Genomic DNA, 19,069 nt, shown 5'->3' with positions numbered 1-19,069 from the left:
CGATTATTATTTAAAACCACTAGTAGAGATGCTGCCATCATTTTGTCAAAGACACTACGGACATGTTAAGGAGGGTCCACGGGATTTTTGTGGAATTTGATATGCTTTTGGTTAATGTGGACATTACATTCCTCTATACATGTATTGATCACGAAAATGGTCTCAATGCTGTCCGATTCTTCCAGGGGACTTCCATCTGGGTGACCATACTATTGGGTTGGTTCTTGAGCTGCTCCTGTTCATCCTTACTCAAAATTTCTTTGTCTTTAAGGATAATTTCGGGTTGTGCGCTCGTGTATGCTAACCTCTTCCTAGGGTACTGGGAGCAGGGCTTGTTTGGTGACTCAGGTGCCCAGGCCATAAGCCATGTGCAGTACTGGCTAAGATATATTGATGATTTGTTGATTATTCGGCAGGAATGAAAAGAAACCATTATGGACAAATAAGACACTACAAAATTTAATTAGACTAAAACAAAGGGCATTCAAAATCCTGAAGGCTGAGAATATAGAAATAGCATTTTAGGAGTATAAAGATCTAAGTAAAAAATGCAAAAAATAAATCAAGCTAGCAAGGTTATCCATACAGAAACAAATTGCCAGTGACATTAAAATAAATGCCCAAAAGAAAAAAAGATGGTATAGGCCCCTTTAAAAGACTATTATAGAAAGATAATAATAGAGGACAAAGAAAAGGCTGAGATATTAAACAGGCACTTTTCATCCGTGTTCACCAATGAACTAACTGTTCCAGGGATTATTCAACAAGGCAAAAATCAAAGTTGACCACATGATATCATTAGTCTAACACAAAAAGAAGTATGCCTGCGTCTGAGCAGATTAAACATTGACAAATCCCCCGGCCCAGATGGCTTTCATCCATGGATACTGAGCGAATTGAGTTCAGTAATTGACAGACCACTGTATCTCATATTCTTAGACTCTCTTGTAACAGGGGTGGAGTCACAGGATTGAGGGAAGGCTCACGTGGTACCAATATTTAAGGAAAGTAAGAATATTTATTGTAGATAATATAATAACTGACAACTAGCATGGATTCATGAAATTCATGAAATATAGGTTGTGTCTAACTAACATGTTGGGTTTCTATGAGGAGGTAAGTGCAAATCTGAATGTTGGTAATGCAGCTGATGTAATTTATCTGGATTTTGCAAAGGCATTTGATACTGTACCACATAACAGCCTTATGCTGAAGCTACACGGGCAAAGACTGGGGAAAACTATATGTAGATGGGTAAGGAATTGGCTAAATGACAGGAAACAATGGTACATTTTCTAAATGGGCTATGTCAGTCGTGGGGACCACAAGGATCTGTACTGGGGAGCATTGGGGACCGCAGGGATCTGGGCTAGGACCAACTCTTTTAACCTTTTTATTAATGACCTTTTTAGATGGGATTGAGAGTAAAGTGTCAGTCTTTGCTGACCACATTAAACTTTGCAGGATACTAAAATCTGACCTTCATATTACAATTTTGAAAAACGATCTAGCTAAAATGTCTGAATGGGCAAACACTTGGCGAATGAGATTTAATGTAGATAAATACAGAGTAATGCACCTGGAACGGAGTAATCCTATTGCTGCATATACACTATATGGGACCATACTTGGGACTACAGAACAAGAGAAGGACTTGAGTATTCTGGTTACAAGTAAGATGAGCAGCAGTATTCAATGTCAAGCAGCAACCATAAAAGTAAACAGGATTTTAGGGTGTATAAAAAGAGAGAGAAAATCCTGCAATCCCAACATATTGCTACTCCATTATATATTGCTTGTGACTACTCCATTATATATTGCTTGTGAAGCCACATCCACATCTAGAATATGGGATCCAGTTTTGGGCCCCTCATTTAAAAAAGGACATTCAGAAATCAGAGTTAGTTCAAAGGTGGCAACTAGACTATTACAAGGGATGGAGACCTCTCATATGAGGAGGTTGGAAAAGTTAGGTTTGTTTAGCTTAGAAACAAGACACCTCACAGGGGACTAGCACAGGACTTTTTGCTTCCAAAGAAGACAGAAGGTGGAAGAAAGGCGATTCCGACAGCTAAATAAGAAAGGGTTCTTTACAGTTAGAGCAGTCAGAATGTGGAATACTGACCACAAGCGGTAGTATTGGCAGACACCATAACAGCTTTTATACAAGGGCCAGATGATTTCCTCAGTACACAAAACATTGTGGGTTATTGAAAGAGTACATCTGTAAATGCACCATTAGATGCAGAATCTGCTTATGATCCGTCAACTAAAATGGTCATCACAGTTGGTCAATCCCTCAGGATGAAGTGGATTTGCTCATCTGAGGCCAATTTTGAAACAAAGGCAAGGGATCTGTCTGATAGATTCTCTGAAAGGGGGTATAGTAAGAGGCATAAAAAAAGGCATATAAAAGGGCAAAGCTAGCTTTGCACAACCAACTGCTCAATTAAAAAAGAAATGAGATATGAGAGATGGACACTTAAGATTCATCTCTACATACAATCAGTATTGGGGCACCATGAGATCTATATTAGAAAAACATTGGTCTGTTCTACATACGGAACCTTCTCCAAGTCCATATTTATCAAAATTCCCACTGATGACTCCAAAACGGTGTAAAGACATGATGGTCATCTTGGTGAAAAGTCAGTATATCCCACCAAAGTCAAACCCCTTTGGATCGAAAGGACCCACGAATGGCTGTTTTCCATACTGACACTGTCTGACCTGCACCAATGTCTCTCGCAGTTCCACATTATCCTCTGCCTCTGGAGAACGTGAATACACTATCAAACACTGTCAAGCACATCCTGGGATATGAGATAAATTACATAAGAAAATGTGGGGGTACTTCCCTCATGTCAATGTGTTTTGGTGATTACAGACCATAATGAAAACATGTCTTTGACAATTTCTGGGAATTGTAGGAACTGACGATTAGCCATAAGAATATAGACAGATGATAACTGGAACATAGGCCATTTTTGCATAATACTATTTTCTTCTATTTTATTCAGAATAGAAATTAACGACTTCTTTCACGACTCCCCTCTTTTTATCATCTGGTCTGCCTTGCCCTAGCTAATCGCTTACTGTTACTCAGGTCTGTGAGATAACCCTACTTCACAAAATACGCTGCTTATCCTATGTATATCATGGGATACCAGTCTTGCTGCGTATCCATTCAGATTATACTTGTGGGTCAGACCTTCTGTTCCTTCTAACCCTATGTCTATCAAGGAATTATTATGAGGGGATGATATACAGTAGATATATTTTTAGGACATAATATAATATAGACATTTTTATTAATATATTACAATGTGTTAGAAAATAAAATATAGTTTCTATTTGTTAGTATAATTCATAGAGTTCATATTGTTAATGAGTCGTTGAAAGTTCTTTATTTTTTATCAGACCATTGGTCTTCTGCAATACAATCAGCCAAATCTACTGATGTTTGCATGTTGCAGAATATGTAGTCACGTTGGAGTGCAGTTATCAAAGCAGACCCAAGGGATGACTACTTTAGCTAGGAGTCAGTATCGATTTTAGCTTTAGGGTATGTGCACACGTCCAGATTTCTTGCAGAAATTTCCTGAAGAAAACCGGAAATTTTCTGCAAGAAATCCGCATTTTTTTTTTTCGCTTTTTTTTTAGCATTCTGCAAGCGTAATTAGCTTGCAGAATGCTAAAGTTTTCCAAGCGATCTGTAGCATCGCTTGGAAAACTGACTGATAAGTTGGTCACACTTGTCAAAAATAGCGTTTGACAAGTGTGACCATCTTTTTACTATAGATGCTGCCTATGCAGCATCTATAGTAAAAGATAGAATGTTTAAAAATAATAAAAAAAAAAAAAAAAAAATGGTTATACTCACCTGCAGCGTCCGTTCCTATAAATGCCGGTGTGGTTCAGGACCTTCCATGACGTCGCGGTCACATGACCGGTCTCGACCAATCACAAGACCGTGACATCATTGCAGGTCCTTCACCGCACACCAGCTATAGAAACCGAAGCGGCAGCATGCAGCTGAGAGGCGGGAAGACATCGAAGGTGAGTATATGACTATTTTTTATTTTAATTCTTTTTTTTGGACCAATTATATGGTGCCCAGTCCGTGGAGGAGAGTCTCCTCTCCTCCACCCTGGGTACCAACCGCACATAATCTGCTTACGTCCTGCATGGTGGGCACAGCCCCGTGCGGGAAGTAAGCAGATCAATGCACTCCTAGGTGTGCGGAATCCCCTGCAATTCCGCATTTTAATGAACATGTTGCTTTTTTTTCCGCGATGCGATTTTTTCGCGGAAAAAAAGGCTACATTTGCACAAAAAATGATTACACTGAAAATAATGGGAGGCATATGTTAGCGTTTTTTTCGCGTTTTTATCACGTTTTTATAGTGAAAAAATGCGAAAAAAAACGCGAAAAATACTGAACCTGTGCACATGGCCTGAAGTTTACCTGGAAAACATTTGCAATTAGAACTGAGAATTTTCCTTAAAAGCATAACAAATAACTTTATCATCACTGCAATGATTAGTATCACTAAAATTGCTTGAATTAGGAAATGAATTACACCCAATATCCATCCACCTATTCCTTTACTCAAATTCAAAATAATCAGAAATATATGACCCCGAGGCTACAGGGTCCAGGAGAGGGGAAAAAGACCAGAAACAGGGCGCTGATCTAAGGGCAGATTATTTAGTTCAACTCAATATTCAAAGGCTAAATTGCTCACCTTTGGTGTGGCCTGTATCATAGCGTATCGACCTTTGTGGTCTGAATGAGATGCCGTGTCTCCCTGATATGCAGCTATAGTCTGGATACAACGGATCTCTCAGCCAGGAGGCCGTGGAGTGAAGTTCAGAAAAAAAAAAGGGTTCATCCAGCCTGTTCAGCTCTATATATTATATTGTTATTAATTTTAAATAAATTACTGAAGATTTGTAATACCTCTGCTTGGTGCCTGTTACCTGGGAGCGCTGAACAGACTGGATGGACCCTTTTTTTTCTGAACTTTAAACAAATTCAAGGGATTTAACCATGAAAGCCATTTAGGGAGGGGTAAATCATCCAGTGAATTAGCTTTTCGCACCCCGTCCTTTATCACTTCAGCTTGTTCTATATCATGGGTAACTCTCATTAGACCTGAAGGATCTATATAGTGGCAACTATAAAAATGTCACCTAGTCTGTGCATACCAACACATATTCATAGATGCCCAGCTTTAGAAGCTGTATGAAATTAATTTGAGGTAGCTGAAACAGCTACAATGGTCAGGCGGTGCAGTTTTTTTTTCCACATTTAGGCATACACAGATTACTCATCCCTATACTTATCTAGCAGCAGCACAATGGAATTCTGGGGTCACCCAATTAGCTTTTACCTGACTTAGGGTACTGTCACACAGTGCCATTTTCATCGCTACGATGGCACGATTATACTGCGGTCACACGTTGCAATACACGGCGCTGGAGCAATAATTTCATGACGTATTTGCGATGTAGAAGCCGTTGGTTACTGTGCGCACATCGTATACAACCTGTGTCACACGATGCAATCATGCCGCCACAGCGGGACACTAGACGACGAAAGAAAGTTTCAAACGATCTGCTACGACGTACGATTCTCAGCGGGGATCCGGATCGCAGTAGCGTGTCAGACACAGCGATATCGTAACGATATCGCTAGAACGTCACGAATCGTGCCGTCGTAGCGATCAAAATTGCACTGTGTGACGGTACCCTTACCATTGTGTCCTTAGACTGATGCGTCAGTCCATGAGAAAGGGCACACATAATGAAGAATAGTGCCCTAGGCAGTACTTACTGTCCACTCTCCTCAGTCCATCCTCTTCTTTAGCACCTGAATGCTTTTGCCATTCTTCTTTATCCGGTGCAGAGGCCTGATCTTGCAGACTCTGGAGTAGTCGTAGGTCCATCCCCCCCGACACCTGCACAGTGTATATTTATGTATTGAAATCAACAACATGTCCTTAACAATTTCTGGGAATTGTAGGAACTGACCATTAGCCATAAGAATATCGGCATGTAGACAGATGATAACTGGAACATAGGCCATTATTAACCACTTCTTTCGCAGGGTATACGTGGGGGCAATATCACAAAGATTTTGCCTCAAAGAGAAACTAAATGGATTGCTGAATTGGGAAACATGACCCCTAATGCATTAAATGAATCCTTGAGCTTCACCTCCTTCTTTTAAAACGTGATATTCTTTTTAAATAATGACTGTCGGTTGCAACGTTTGTGTTTGTCATTGGCTCTCTTTTCTTATACAGTTCAAGCACCTTCCTATCTACTAATTCCACTCCTTGAATGCCTGGACTGATTTTGGACCATCCCTGATGACGCAACATCTATTTGATTGCCTTTTGAATGTCTTACTACTTTGTCAGTATACAGATTAATGATTTGTGGAAATTATGTGAGGTTATGTTGTGCCTCCTGTTTTTTCCCCGTGGTGTGTACACCTCTGTGCACCCCCCACCCCCACACTGTCCCTGGCATCTGTATGGGTATCTGCACATTACAGGGACTGTGCCTCCACTTCCCAGCTATATGCTGCCCACCTTGATTACTCTGGGCTGTGCAGGCCTTATGCATGGCGATGTGCTGATATACCAGTCCATCATTGGTCCACCACGACCATATGGCTACAGATCCTGGCAGAAAGAAGCGTGTTAGGGCTCTCTCTAGGTCCAGTATATATTGCTAATCAGTGCTTCTGTCTTCAGTAGCTCACACATCAGGCAAGGTTTTAATTTGCACTATTTTCCTCTTTGTTTTCCTCTCCTCTACAGCCCATTTTTCTGACCTCCCTGAGATTGCATATGCTTTCTCACCTCTACATGCTGTGGAGATCTGTTTTCCATCACACTCCTTGCTGGTATCGCAGTGAGAGAAGGGAGTGGAGAGGACTGGGAGCTTTCAGACCTAGAAACAGGAGTTTTGACAGATTTGCTATATTTTTGCAAAGAACTTACATGTTTTCTGTATCAAGATAATGGAGGAAAATTTGTAATAAAGACTATTTAGAAAGTTGCTTAGCTTTGCATTTTCAAAGCCAATGCATCCTAAAAAAAAAATCTTTGAAGTTGTACATAAGCTTTTTGTAAAAAAATAAATAAAAAATCATTGCTCTGGGACTTTATATATTAGAGTTATGATTTGTTGTTTGTGGATGATCAGTTGTCCTGATCATCACGCACTGCCAGTAAATGTTGACAACTTCATTAACCCTTTAACTGCCGATACACCTTTTAACAGCGGTAGTTAAGGGTACTTAAACCACAGCGCCGTTAATTAACGGCGATGTGGAAAAAGTGTATAGCGCCCCCCAGAGTCGGATTTTCTCCGGGGTCTCGGTTGCTGGGTAGCTGAGACCCAGAGAACATGATTTGGGACAGTTTTTACCGACCACGGGATGCGATCGCCGGTATTAACCGTTTACCGGCGACCGCAAAAAAAGCGCGATTTTCCAATTAATTTCTCTGTCTGAGGCCGGGGTCACACATGCGTGTTTTACGTACGTAAGAGCGCAAAAACTACGTACGTAAAACTCGCATTACATACGGCACAATGCTTCTCAATGGGGCTGCTCCTATTAGCCGTATATTACGGTTCAGTATTATACGGCGTTCTACGGCCGTACAAAATCGCAGCATGCTGCGTTTGTCAGCGTATTGCGCAAATAATACGCCAATGAAAGTCTATGGGGGCGAGAAAAATACGGATTCCACACGGACCAGCAGTGTGACTTGCGAGAAATACGCAGCGGTGTTAGTGAAAAGTCGGTAATTCAATTGCCGGCTCTTCATTTCTCCTGCACAAACCCGACATGATATGAGACATGGTTTTCATACAGTAAACCATCTCATATCCCCTTTTTTTTTGCATATTCCACACTACTAATGTTAGTAGTGTGTATGTGCAAAATTTCAGCGCTGTAGCTGCTGAAATAAAGGGTTAAATGGCGGAAAAAATTGGCGTGGGCTCCCGCGCAATTTTCTCCGCCAGAATGGTAAAGCCAGTGACTGAGGGCAGATATTAATAGCCAGGAGAGGGTCCATGGTTATTGGCCCCCCCGTGGCTAAAAACATCTGCCCCCAGCCACCCCAGAAAAGGCACATCTGGAAGATGCGCCTATTCTGGCACTTGGCCACTCTCTTCCCACTCCCTGTAGCGGTGGGATATGGGGTAATGAAGGGTTAATGCCACCTTGCTATTGGAAGGTGACATTAAGCCAGATTAATAATGGAGAGGCGTCAATTATGACACCTATCCATTATTAATCCAATTGTATGAAAGGGTTAAAAAACACACACACACACATGATTTAAAAGTAGTTTAATGAAATAAACACAGCGGTTGTTGTAATAATTTATTGTTCTCGCAATCCATCAGGAACACCCTCGCTTGGAAAAATAATAAACGCACAAGATACATACCTTCTGGTGAACCGTCTCGTCCCACGAAGTAATCCATCTGAAGGGGTTAACTAATATTACAGGCACGAGCCCTGCTAAATGCAGCTGTGCTCCGTGCCTGTAATCCCCGGCGAATGAATGAAATGTAGGTCATTGACCTACATTTCCTTCAGTCGCGGTGATGCGCCCCCTGGTGGATGTCCTCATATGACCTGGAGCGTGGGAAAAAGTTCCCAGGCTGCAGTTCATGAGAACATCCACCAGAGGGCGCATCACCGCAACTCAATGTAAGTACAGATCCTGCTTTCCTTTCAGCACCTGGGGATTACAGGCACGAGTGAGTGGTTTATCGCAGCTCTGCCTGTAATATTAGTTAACCCCTTCAGATGGATTACTTCGTGGGACGAGACGGTTCACCAGAAGGTATGTATCTTGTGCGTTTATTATTTTTCCAAGCGAGGGTGTTCCTGATGGATTGAGAGAACAATAAATTATTACAACAACCGCTGTGTTTATTTTATTAAAATACTTTTAAATCATGTGTGTGTGTTTTTTAACCCTTTCCAACAATTGGATTAATAATGGATAGGTGTCATAATTGACGCCTCTCCATTATTAATCTGGCTTAATGTCACCTTCCAATAGCAAGGTGGCATTAACCCTTCATTACCCCATATCCCACCGCTACAGGGAGTGGGAAGAGAGTGGCCAAGTGCCAGAATAGGCGCATCTTCCAGATGTGCCTTTTCTGGGGTGGCTGGGGGCAGATGTTTTTAGCCACGGGGGGGCCAATAACCATGGACCCTCTCCTGGCTATTAATATCTGCCCTCAGTCACTGGCTTTACCACTCTGGCGGAGGAAATTGCGCGGGAGCCCACGCCAATTTTTTCCGCCATTTAACCCTTTATTTCAGCAGCTACAGCGCTGAAATTTTGCACATACACACTACTAACATTAGTAGTGTGGAATATGCAAAAAAAAAGGGGATATGAGATGGTTTACTGTATGTAAACCATGTCTCATACCCTGTCGGGTTTGTGCAGGAGAAATGAAAAGCCGGCAATTGAATTACCGGCTGTTCACAGATATCGCGCTGAATGAAATCTAAATACAGAATATATATATATATATGTGTCTCAATGACATATATATATATATATATATATATATATATATATATATATATATATATATATATATATATATATATATATATATATATATATATCTCTATACTGGATATATGTTTTCCCTAACATTTGAGCACATAAATCCATTAATGTCGGTTTTGCAAGCCTGCGCGAAAATCTCGCAGTACGGATGCCATACGGATTACATACGGAGAATGCCATGCGCAAAATACGCTGACACACCCTGCCTACGGATCACTATTTTGGGAACATTTCTCCGTATTACGGCCGTAGTACGGACGTATAATACGTGGCGTATTGTCTTACGCCATGTGTGACTCCAGCCTTACAATGTGATCGCACATCAGAGGACAGAGAAATGGGGTCCCTGATCCCTCCCCAGTAAAAAAATGGTTTTGTAAATATTGTTGCAAAAATGAGAAATCGCTGGTCAACTTTTAACCCTTATAACTTCCTAACAACAAGAAAAAAATTGTTTCCAAAATTGTGCTGATGTAAAGTAGACATGTGGGAAATGTTATTTATTAACTATTTTGTGTGACACATCTCTCTTATTTAAGGGCATAAAAATTAAAAGTTTGATAATTGCAAAGATTTTCACCCTATTTCTGTTTTTTTTTCATAAACGCAAGTAATATCGAATAAATGTTACCACTAACGTGAAGTACTATATGTCTTGAAAAAACAAACTAAGAATCATCGGGATCCGTTAAAGCGTTCCAGAGTTATAATGTCATAAAGTGACAGTTGTCAGAATTGTAAAAATTGGCCTGGTCATTAAGCTGCAAATTCGCTCCGTCATTAAGGGGTTAAACGAAAAACATTGTTCATTCTATAGACAAAGAAGTCATGAGGAATCATATGATTACATGATGTGACTTCATCCATTTTTAATATTTAGTGTCTGAGGTATTTTATGAACTATGCAAAAAACATCTTGTATTTATTTTATGTATGAAGAGGTTCTTGTATTTACTGGGATATTGGGGAACAATGCTGAGGTAGTGGGGTGGTCATGTGTTGTAGAAGGTTTCAACAATGGGTTGGTGATGTTCTTTTATTATTGTTGGTCATCCATGATTAGTGTTAAAAAGACAAGTTAAAATTGTGGTTATTTGAGAAAAATTAAATACAAACTTAGATGGACCCTAACATGAAATGTGTAGAAACTACATCTTGTCCTACAAAGACGACATTTTGAAGAATTGATAGAAAAAGAAAATTAAAAAGTCAATAGCTCTATTGTGCTAAAAGTGAAATGTATTTAAAACTTGCAGGATTATTTTCTTTTTGTTTCTTTTGTTTTATGTTGTATATTCCTACAGTGCTGGAAATATATATAACAAATAAAACATCACTCTATAAAAGATGTGGTGCTTGAGTAGGGGTCCAGACTGTAAATTGTGCAGCGAACGAGGAAAACGTTTTAACACAAATCCAACATTTTTTGTTTAACGTTTAGTTCCCTATATCAGGACCTTCATATGGTATAGCGCTATACCACAGTGGCAGAGGTCACATTCCCGCTGCACTACCACTCTGCAATTCTTCTTTTTACATAAACTGCAGTCATTAATGTTAAAAATTTTTGAATTGCCGTTAAAAATTTTTCTTAGTTCACTGCAAAATTGAGTGCCGAGTTTTATTTGAGGACTTTATGGTATACTGGGTGATTGTATGTCAACCTATTTATTTATTTCTGTCTGGTCCAAAGGAGGCTCAGATCCTGATCTGGCTTCATACTTTCCCTAGTGACCTATTAGGAAAATGTAAGTCATGGGTTGCTAAAGAGTAAAATAAATTCTGCATATGAATTTATGATCACTTGAACTTTCTTCGTAGATTGATTCCTGCTGATTATATAAAGACCTCGAGCACCGGTGGAGAAGTCACCTCATCTGTGATACAAGATTACACGATGGCTTCCAGTCCCACTAAGTTCTATCTTGAAGATGACTTTGATTCCAAACAATTAATGGAACAATATTTTTCAGATAATCCTAAGACAAACTTGAGTGCTGATTTCTTGGAATTTCCTATGAAAAATCTTACAAAAACTTTCAGTGAGGGTATGTATCTTAAATTTTTAAGTTAATAAATATAAAATAATACAAATATGTTTTTCTCTGTAGGATTGGATCAATCACTATTTTAATCCTTTTCAACTGCTTCCCAACATGCGATTTTCCGTTTTTTGTGCTTTTGTTTCTTCGTTCCACTCTTCCAAGGGCCAAAACTTTTTAATTTTCCTGTCAAAATAGCCATATGAAGGCTTCATTTGTTTGTTTGTTTTTTAGGACGAGTTGTATTTTTTAATGGACACCATACATTTTAAAATGAGGGACAAAATTGCAAAAAAAGTGCAATTTTATTATTGTTTTTACAATAAAATGACTTGACAGCATGATTCTCAAAGTTAGTACTATATATAATTTATTGTCGACAGTTGGATGGCTTTTATGCTATTTTTTTAATCAAAAACCGCATTACTAAGAACTCTGCTTTTTAGATGCACTTTAGCTTTTTACTTATTTACAGCAGGGCTTTTCCTCACTTCGTTTTTTGCAGGTTCTGTAGGCTTTATGGCCAATGTGAACATGCGTTTATGTGCTGCATGTATATCAACTTAAATCAAGCTCAATATTTGTGTTTTTTTCTTTCTAAAAAATGTAGTTTGTGTTGCCATATTCTGAGACCCATAAAATTTTACATTTTATGTCAATAGGGCCTTGTTTTTTTTGCGCCCTGAGCTAATGTTTATATTGATACCATTTATGGGTAGCTACTGTTTTGTTTTCTCCTTACTGTACCATTTGCGGTGCTGCAGCATTCAAAAAGTCGCAATTCTAAAATTTTAGCTACATGGTTGATGTCCTCCATACTTCCCCATAGCATGAGGAATACATGGTTTCCCAAAAAAACTGTTTTTTATTCACTAGAACACACGCCCATCACAAGTACCATACTGCCCAAACACTAACAGAGTATTCTCTCTAGCCATGAAGAGGTGGTGACTCCTAGATAAGCGCAGGGCACAGAGATGGTAAAGTTAGCGTCACCGTGCATAGTCAGGGAAAAAGCATAAACCAACATTCTGGCTGTGATTGCAGAGTTTGCTGTGTGATAACTGGTTCCAGGTAGTTGGCTTAGGACTCGCGACCACATTGAAACTTGAGTGTCACCACAAAGCTTTAACTTTTTCATACAACACAAGTATTATAAAAATAGTACAGCAAGTCTACCTTCCGAAGAAGCTATCATAAAACCATGTCACCCTTAACAATACATTGGTCACAAATAAGATGACAACAATTAATGTAACTGACAATGTAACACCCTCAATATTATTAATACTGGGACAGATATTAGTTTTTATATCCAGAGTGGTACATGTTCAACATATGTTATTGTGTTCATCTGAAAAAAAAAAAGAAAGATTAAAATGGAGTCCAAAGTTGTAAGTTTTGAACTTCACTGTTTAATTGAGGTTTGTAAAGGAAAGAGCCGCTGACAAAGGTTAAAACAGGCGGTTAATCTAAAAAACTTCCATGAGCCTGAAGAAGGGGTAGGTTCTACTCTGAAATGCACTGCAAGGAATTGGAAGCTTTTTAAACTTACTGCCTGGATTAACCTTTGTCAGCGGCAGCGCACGGGATCCACCTCTTGGTCTGCTTGGCAACAATTCATAAACAGTGATGTATAATCCAATTATGGCTACTGCTCCAGAAACTGTACTCACACCAAATGGAGAGAAGGACATAACAAGTAAGGGAGAGAGGAATGCGATGGATCCGTGGCGCTGCCACTGACAAAGATTAATCTAGGCAGTAAGTATAAATAAGTTCCATGAAACTGAAGGACTAGACTATACTTTGAAACACTCTACAATAAATGAGAAGTTTTTTAAACTTACCGCCTAGATTAACCTTTGCCAGCGGCAGTGCCAGGGATCCTCCTTGACGTATGTCCTCTCTCCATTTGTTGTGAGTACAGTCGCCTGAAATGTGTATAATTAGTGGATCAAGAATCACAATATAAAAACATTAATCTGTATATAAATGTTTAATTATTAGTTGGTTTTTTTGCAGGTAAAATTAAAGGCGATACCTTGATTGACCTCAGTGTTGGTCCCATGGTTTGTCATTTATTAGCAGCCTGTGATTATTTCAAAAACATCATAGTGCTGAAGAGCAGAGACAGATGCATCACTGAGCTGAAAAAATGGGCGGACTCACAAACAGGACTGCTTGATTGGGGTTATGTTGCAAAACGTTATGTAGACCCAGAAGGAAAAAGGTGAAGTATTTGTCCAAACATTGGTGGAATCTCACCGTCATTGTAGCTATTATACAAGGGACATGAAGGAAATCCAGATCTATGAAATGCTTAGACAATACCTTTTCCCCACATCAATTGTGTATTTGTAATATTAGTCTGTTCAAAATCAATTTTCAGAAGTTAGAAAAAAACTTTATTTACTCCCATCAAAAAATGTTAATTCATGAGTGCAATAATTTAATAATTGGTGTTGGTTGGCAAATTAGGGCTCTGTTTTCATTGCATTTGATTTATATATTGGAGACATAAAGCCAGAATATTCCCTAATGTATACATCCAACATATACCTTTGAAAAATACAACTGGCCAAAGAGTGGCATAGGTTGCCCATTGACCACAATGTCTAAAGTGTCGTGGGGTTTTTAGGTGGCCCAATGTATATGAAAGTGAAGCTTGCTTTGCTTTCTTATACAATGAAAGAAAGGTATCCCCGGATGCTCTTTTGTCCTTAGTGAGGTAAATTGGGTTCTATGGCTACATTAGGCATACAGCCCTATAGGAGTTTTCCCAGTGTAAATGATGAAACTGATCACTAGGAGAAGGTATAAGTGTATTGTCTGTTCTTAAAATCTAAGATGTGAGTTTCAGTTGGATTTGAGTTTTTCTCTTCTACTAGAAGCCAAACATCTAGTGGACACCACTGAGCTCAAACCCATGTTGGGTGTCTGTTTATGGAGTAGGCTTAAGGTACCTTCACACTGAGCGACTTAACGATAACGATAGCGATCCGTGACGTTGCAGCGTCCTGGATAGCGATATCGTTGTGTTTGACACGCAGCAGCGATCAGGATCCTGCTGTGATATCGTTGGTTGGAGCTAGAAGGCCAGCACCTTATTTCATCGCTGGATCTCCCGCAGACATCGCTGGATCGGTGTGTTGGACACCGATCCAGCGATGTCTTCACTGGTAACCAGGGTAAACATCGGGTTACTAAGCGCAGGGCTGCGCTTAGTAACCCGATGTTTACCCTGGTTACCATTGTAAATGTAAAAAAAAACAAACGGTACATACTTACATTCCGGTGTCTGTCCCCTCGCTGTCAGCTTCCCGCACTGTGAGCGCCGGCCGGCCGTAAAGCACAGCGGTGACGTCACCGCTCTGCTGCCGGCGCTAAGACAGTGCAGGGAAGCTGAGGCCGGGGGACAGACACCGGAATGTAAGTATGTACTGTTTTTTTTTTTTTTTTTTTTTACATTTACACTGGTAACCAGGGTAAATATCGGGTTACTAAGCGCGGCCCTGCGCTTAGTAACCCGATGATTACCCTGGTTACCAGGGGACTTCGGCATCGTTGGTCGCTGGAGAGCTGTCTGTGTGACAGCTCTCCAGCGACCACACAGCGACGAAACAGCGACGCTGCAGCGATCGGCATCGTTGTCTATATCGCTGCAGCGTCGCTTAATGTGATGGTACCTTTAGGAGCTAAGTCCTCTACACATGGTGGATTCCAGCTATTACACATCTGCCACTAACAGCAGCAATTGGAGAAACACTAATATCTTATTACTGCTGTTAATCCTTCAAAGCTCTAACAGTGACATTTAAAGTAAGTTGTCCAGAGTGATCAATGATCCATGCTCCCAAAGGCCCCTGCCATGGGATCATGAGTCGGTGCCTTAACCATAGCAGTTGAGGCACTGCTGAAGACCACATAACTATGGTTTTGGTACTCCAGCCACAAGATGAGTACATAGGGGTCTGTGGTTTTAGTAGGCTCTATCCCCCTAAGGAGACTGGAATAAAATGTTAAAATTATAAAAATATAAAAGTACATAAAAAAATTCAAATCACTTTTCACTTTTTCCCCTTTAAATCTAAAAAATTATAAATATATATAAAGACTTTATGTTGCTGTGTTAATAAGAGTCCTATATTAAAAGTATGACATTATTCAAAGATAAAATCTGCAAAAAGTAGAAAAATGAAATTTCAGAATTGCTGTTTTTTTTTAGTTAAGAAAAAATGTAAAAATATTTTAAAAGCATAAAAAAGTTTGAATAATGCCTTTTCTAAATTAAAAAAATAATTCAAAATAAAAAAGTATATTAGGTATAGCCACATCTATAAAACTGCATTTTATTAAATGCGTAAAAGTATAATAATTAAGAAAGTTTAAAAACTCTTAGAAAATGATGACAAAAATGCATTTTTCTTACTGTAGCTTATGTTTTCCTATTTCTTTCAGTGAAAACTTTCAGCAGAAAGAAGAAAAAGTGAGATCAGCAGCTCAAAATGTTATGAAAATTGATCTTGAGAAAGAAAACATAATAGAACCGAAGGTCTTACCTCCAGCAGATGCTATCATCAGTGCTGGGCTCATGGATGTCATCAGCAAAGAAGAAGAAAATTACATCAGATATCTCAAAAGGTTCCAAAAGATACTGAAACCAGGAGGACACTTTATATATATTGGAGCTATAGAAAATACGTATTACATAGTTGGGAAAGAAAAGTTCCATGCTATGAATTATAATGAGGATTTGGTCAAGAAAGCTCTAGTTGGAGAAGGTTTTGTTGTTGACCATTCTGAGGTTAAGAAAAGAACAGCTGTGAGTAACCTTACTGACTATAAGGATGTCCTATTCATGGTAGCTCACAAACAAATGTAGATCTTAGTAGAAACATATCTCTCGCGTCTTGTCTATCTTCATGTCTAGAGTTTCTTGGTAGAGCTTTAAGCAGGGCTTCATCTATGATCGATCATATTTACCTATAGGTTTTAGAGGAAATCAAGTTAAATGACTATTCCCAAGTTGTCTCTTGAGTAGCTCAGAGCTATGCTGGCTTTTTACTTCCTAGTTGCTTGTTGGGTGGATACTCCTCCTTGAGAGACAGTTCTGTCCTGCTACAACACATTAATGGTCTCACTGTTTATTCTGAGTCTACACTGTTCTCTCTGTATTTATATACAGAGAGAGCAGAGCCTTTAAACAAGCACATGAGAAGAGAACTTCTCTGGAAGATGCCAATGGTGGGGGTTGAGGGATTGTGATACTACAGGATTGATGAGAGCATTTTGCTCAGGAGCACAGGAGGGGAATAGCTAACACTGCTGTATAAAAAATGGCTGAAGAGAGATGACAGAGATTTTAAAATTTAACTCATTTCCTGCACTTACTACATCAGTATGGCACACACTTGGTCTGGCTCTGGTACACATACTCCTGGTAAACAAGCTTCTACAAGTATCACCAACTGTCATGGTGGCGTCAGGATCTGTGCAATGCGCTATAATCAGAGTAGGGTGACCTGGACGTCAACACTAAGTGCTACATCTCCTAGGCAGGTTAGCAAGAGTTAAATCTTTGCAGAGCTAAGCTTCTTAATCCCTTAGGAAAAAATCCTTTTGGATAGTCATGTCTGCTCTCCTTCTATTTAAGCTGGCTTGGCTATGCAGGTAATGCCAGCTATAGTTTGTTTATACTGGTCTGGAGAGGTGGACACTTCCTGAATAACTGATGATTATTCCAAAATTGTTGCTAGTGGTGTTTGGTGAAACCTTTCCTTTTTCCTTAGTTTCTTTTTGTTACTTTGTTGCCGCACAGGCTGTTCACTTTTATACCTTAGTGTTCTCTGAGAAAGTGCTGTGTGACTGTGGGTCTGTTTTGCACGGTGTATGTCTTGTTTATGTTTTTCCCATGCAGACTAGTGCTGCTTAGGAGCATTGTGAGGAACAAGTCCCAGGTGTCCCCACAATCCAGGGTAATCCTGGGGACAGGGATAGATAGGGACCCCTAGAACTAAACAGTATAAGAGCACATTTGCAATATCTCCGTCACACCGTGACATTTACTGACAAATTTCACTAATAGCTCATTTTGTAGTTGTCTTTTTCTCCAACCTTTCTGTCTTTGAGAGCCACAATCAGCTTTGAAAAAGGGTTGCAAGCCACAATAATCACTGAGAGGGTCTCGAGAAACATCCAGCTTCTGCCCCCATCACTGTGGTGACACCCAGAGCCCCATTACTGGTATACTGACAGTCAAAACTTTTCCACAGAAATCATAATGAGGTAGTATATTAAAATCCAGGGGTTCCCACCTTACCCACCTTTAACAAGTATTTCCACCACACTTTCCTACCCAGCTTTAAGAACTTCCTCTGACTGGCAGCATCATTCGATATCCAACTTGCCAAACTTAAGTTACCTTTGAACCTAAATATAATATTGCCTTGATCTAGCTTCTTCATCAATGATATCATGTGCGCTTCACATTTTGGGATCAGTTGCTTTAGCAATGGTTTTTTTTTCTGTTTAATTTCTATGAATAATCAAATAAAGTTAAGCAAATCACATTTACCTGTTTGTGTCCTTTAATAGGGTGGGAGTTTTAATTCTTTGATACATTTTACACACCTTGATTTATCATATGACCTTGTAGCTTATTGTATCAAATGTCCTCTCCATATATTGAACCATTGTCTTGCATCTTTCCCCATCATGCTCTTTCTCATCCATAATATCTCACATTACTCATTGATATGTGTCTTTAAAGACACTGTTGAAAATCGGCATGATTATTGTACCCATAGCGGTACCTCATATAGTGGTACAACATGACTATAAATATTTTTAGTTTATCTGAGGAAAAAACAGATTAATGCCATAAGATATATGTGATTTTAATTCAAGTAAATCTTTCCCACTAAAGAATATTTTCTAGAGAACCTTCCATCTTGTCCACTCACTATTGTTGAAAAAATAGACAGAAATTCTTATTATTAAATCCTGTCAGCAATACATCAGTATACATCATCACCATACTTCACATATCCTACTCATAACTTTTAATTATTCTGATATTGCATTAATTTAGTAGTAGCCCTTTAGTAGCATTGGGCTTTTGGCAGTCATAAATAGTCCTTATTTGAGTTTTGACAATGTTCATATAGAGGGAAACACAATAAAACTAAAATAGAAAGAATAGATAAATGTGGTGTGAAGTTGCAGCTTCTTAAGGATTAAATTATCCTATCAAAAAAGCTTGAAGAATTTCTTAATAAAATCAACAATTCTATATTAAACACAATAATTAATAAAACTCATAGATCGTAAGTAGTACATGATTAGACAATACATGATACCTTCAAGTAAGAAGTGGTACAAATATTATATAGT

At 39.1% G+C, this 19,069-nt stretch overlaps 1 protein-coding gene across 1 annotated transcript in view; it reads left to right on the top strand.

Annotated features, from left to right (window-relative positions):
* Positions 1 to 18,245, top strand: part of LOC143764279 (nicotinamide N-methyltransferase-like) — a 28,120-nt gene extending 9,875 nt beyond the window's left edge. Inside the window, exons 2-4 of the mRNA XM_077249710.1 lie at positions 11,454 to 11,680; positions 13,700 to 13,907; positions 16,136 to 18,245. Coding sequence (XP_077105825.1) covers positions 11,530 to 11,680; positions 13,700 to 13,907; positions 16,136 to 16,559 — 783 coding nt within the window. The 5' untranslated portion in view covers positions 11,454 to 11,529 and the 3' untranslated portion in view covers positions 16,560 to 18,245. The remainder of the gene's footprint in view (positions 1 to 11,453; positions 11,681 to 13,699; positions 13,908 to 16,135) is intronic.
* Positions 18,246 to 19,069: the final 824 nt, after the last annotated feature.

Source organism: Ranitomeya variabilis, chromosome 4 (genome assembly GCF_051348905.1).
Source record: "Ranitomeya variabilis isolate aRanVar5 chromosome 4, aRanVar5.hap1, whole genome shotgun sequence".
Classification (NCBI taxonomy): Eukaryota; Metazoa; Chordata; class Amphibia; order Anura; family Dendrobatidae; genus Ranitomeya; species Ranitomeya variabilis.
The sequence above is the reverse complement of the archived record's forward strand: the minus strand, read 5'-3'. Positions and strand labels throughout refer to the sequence as shown.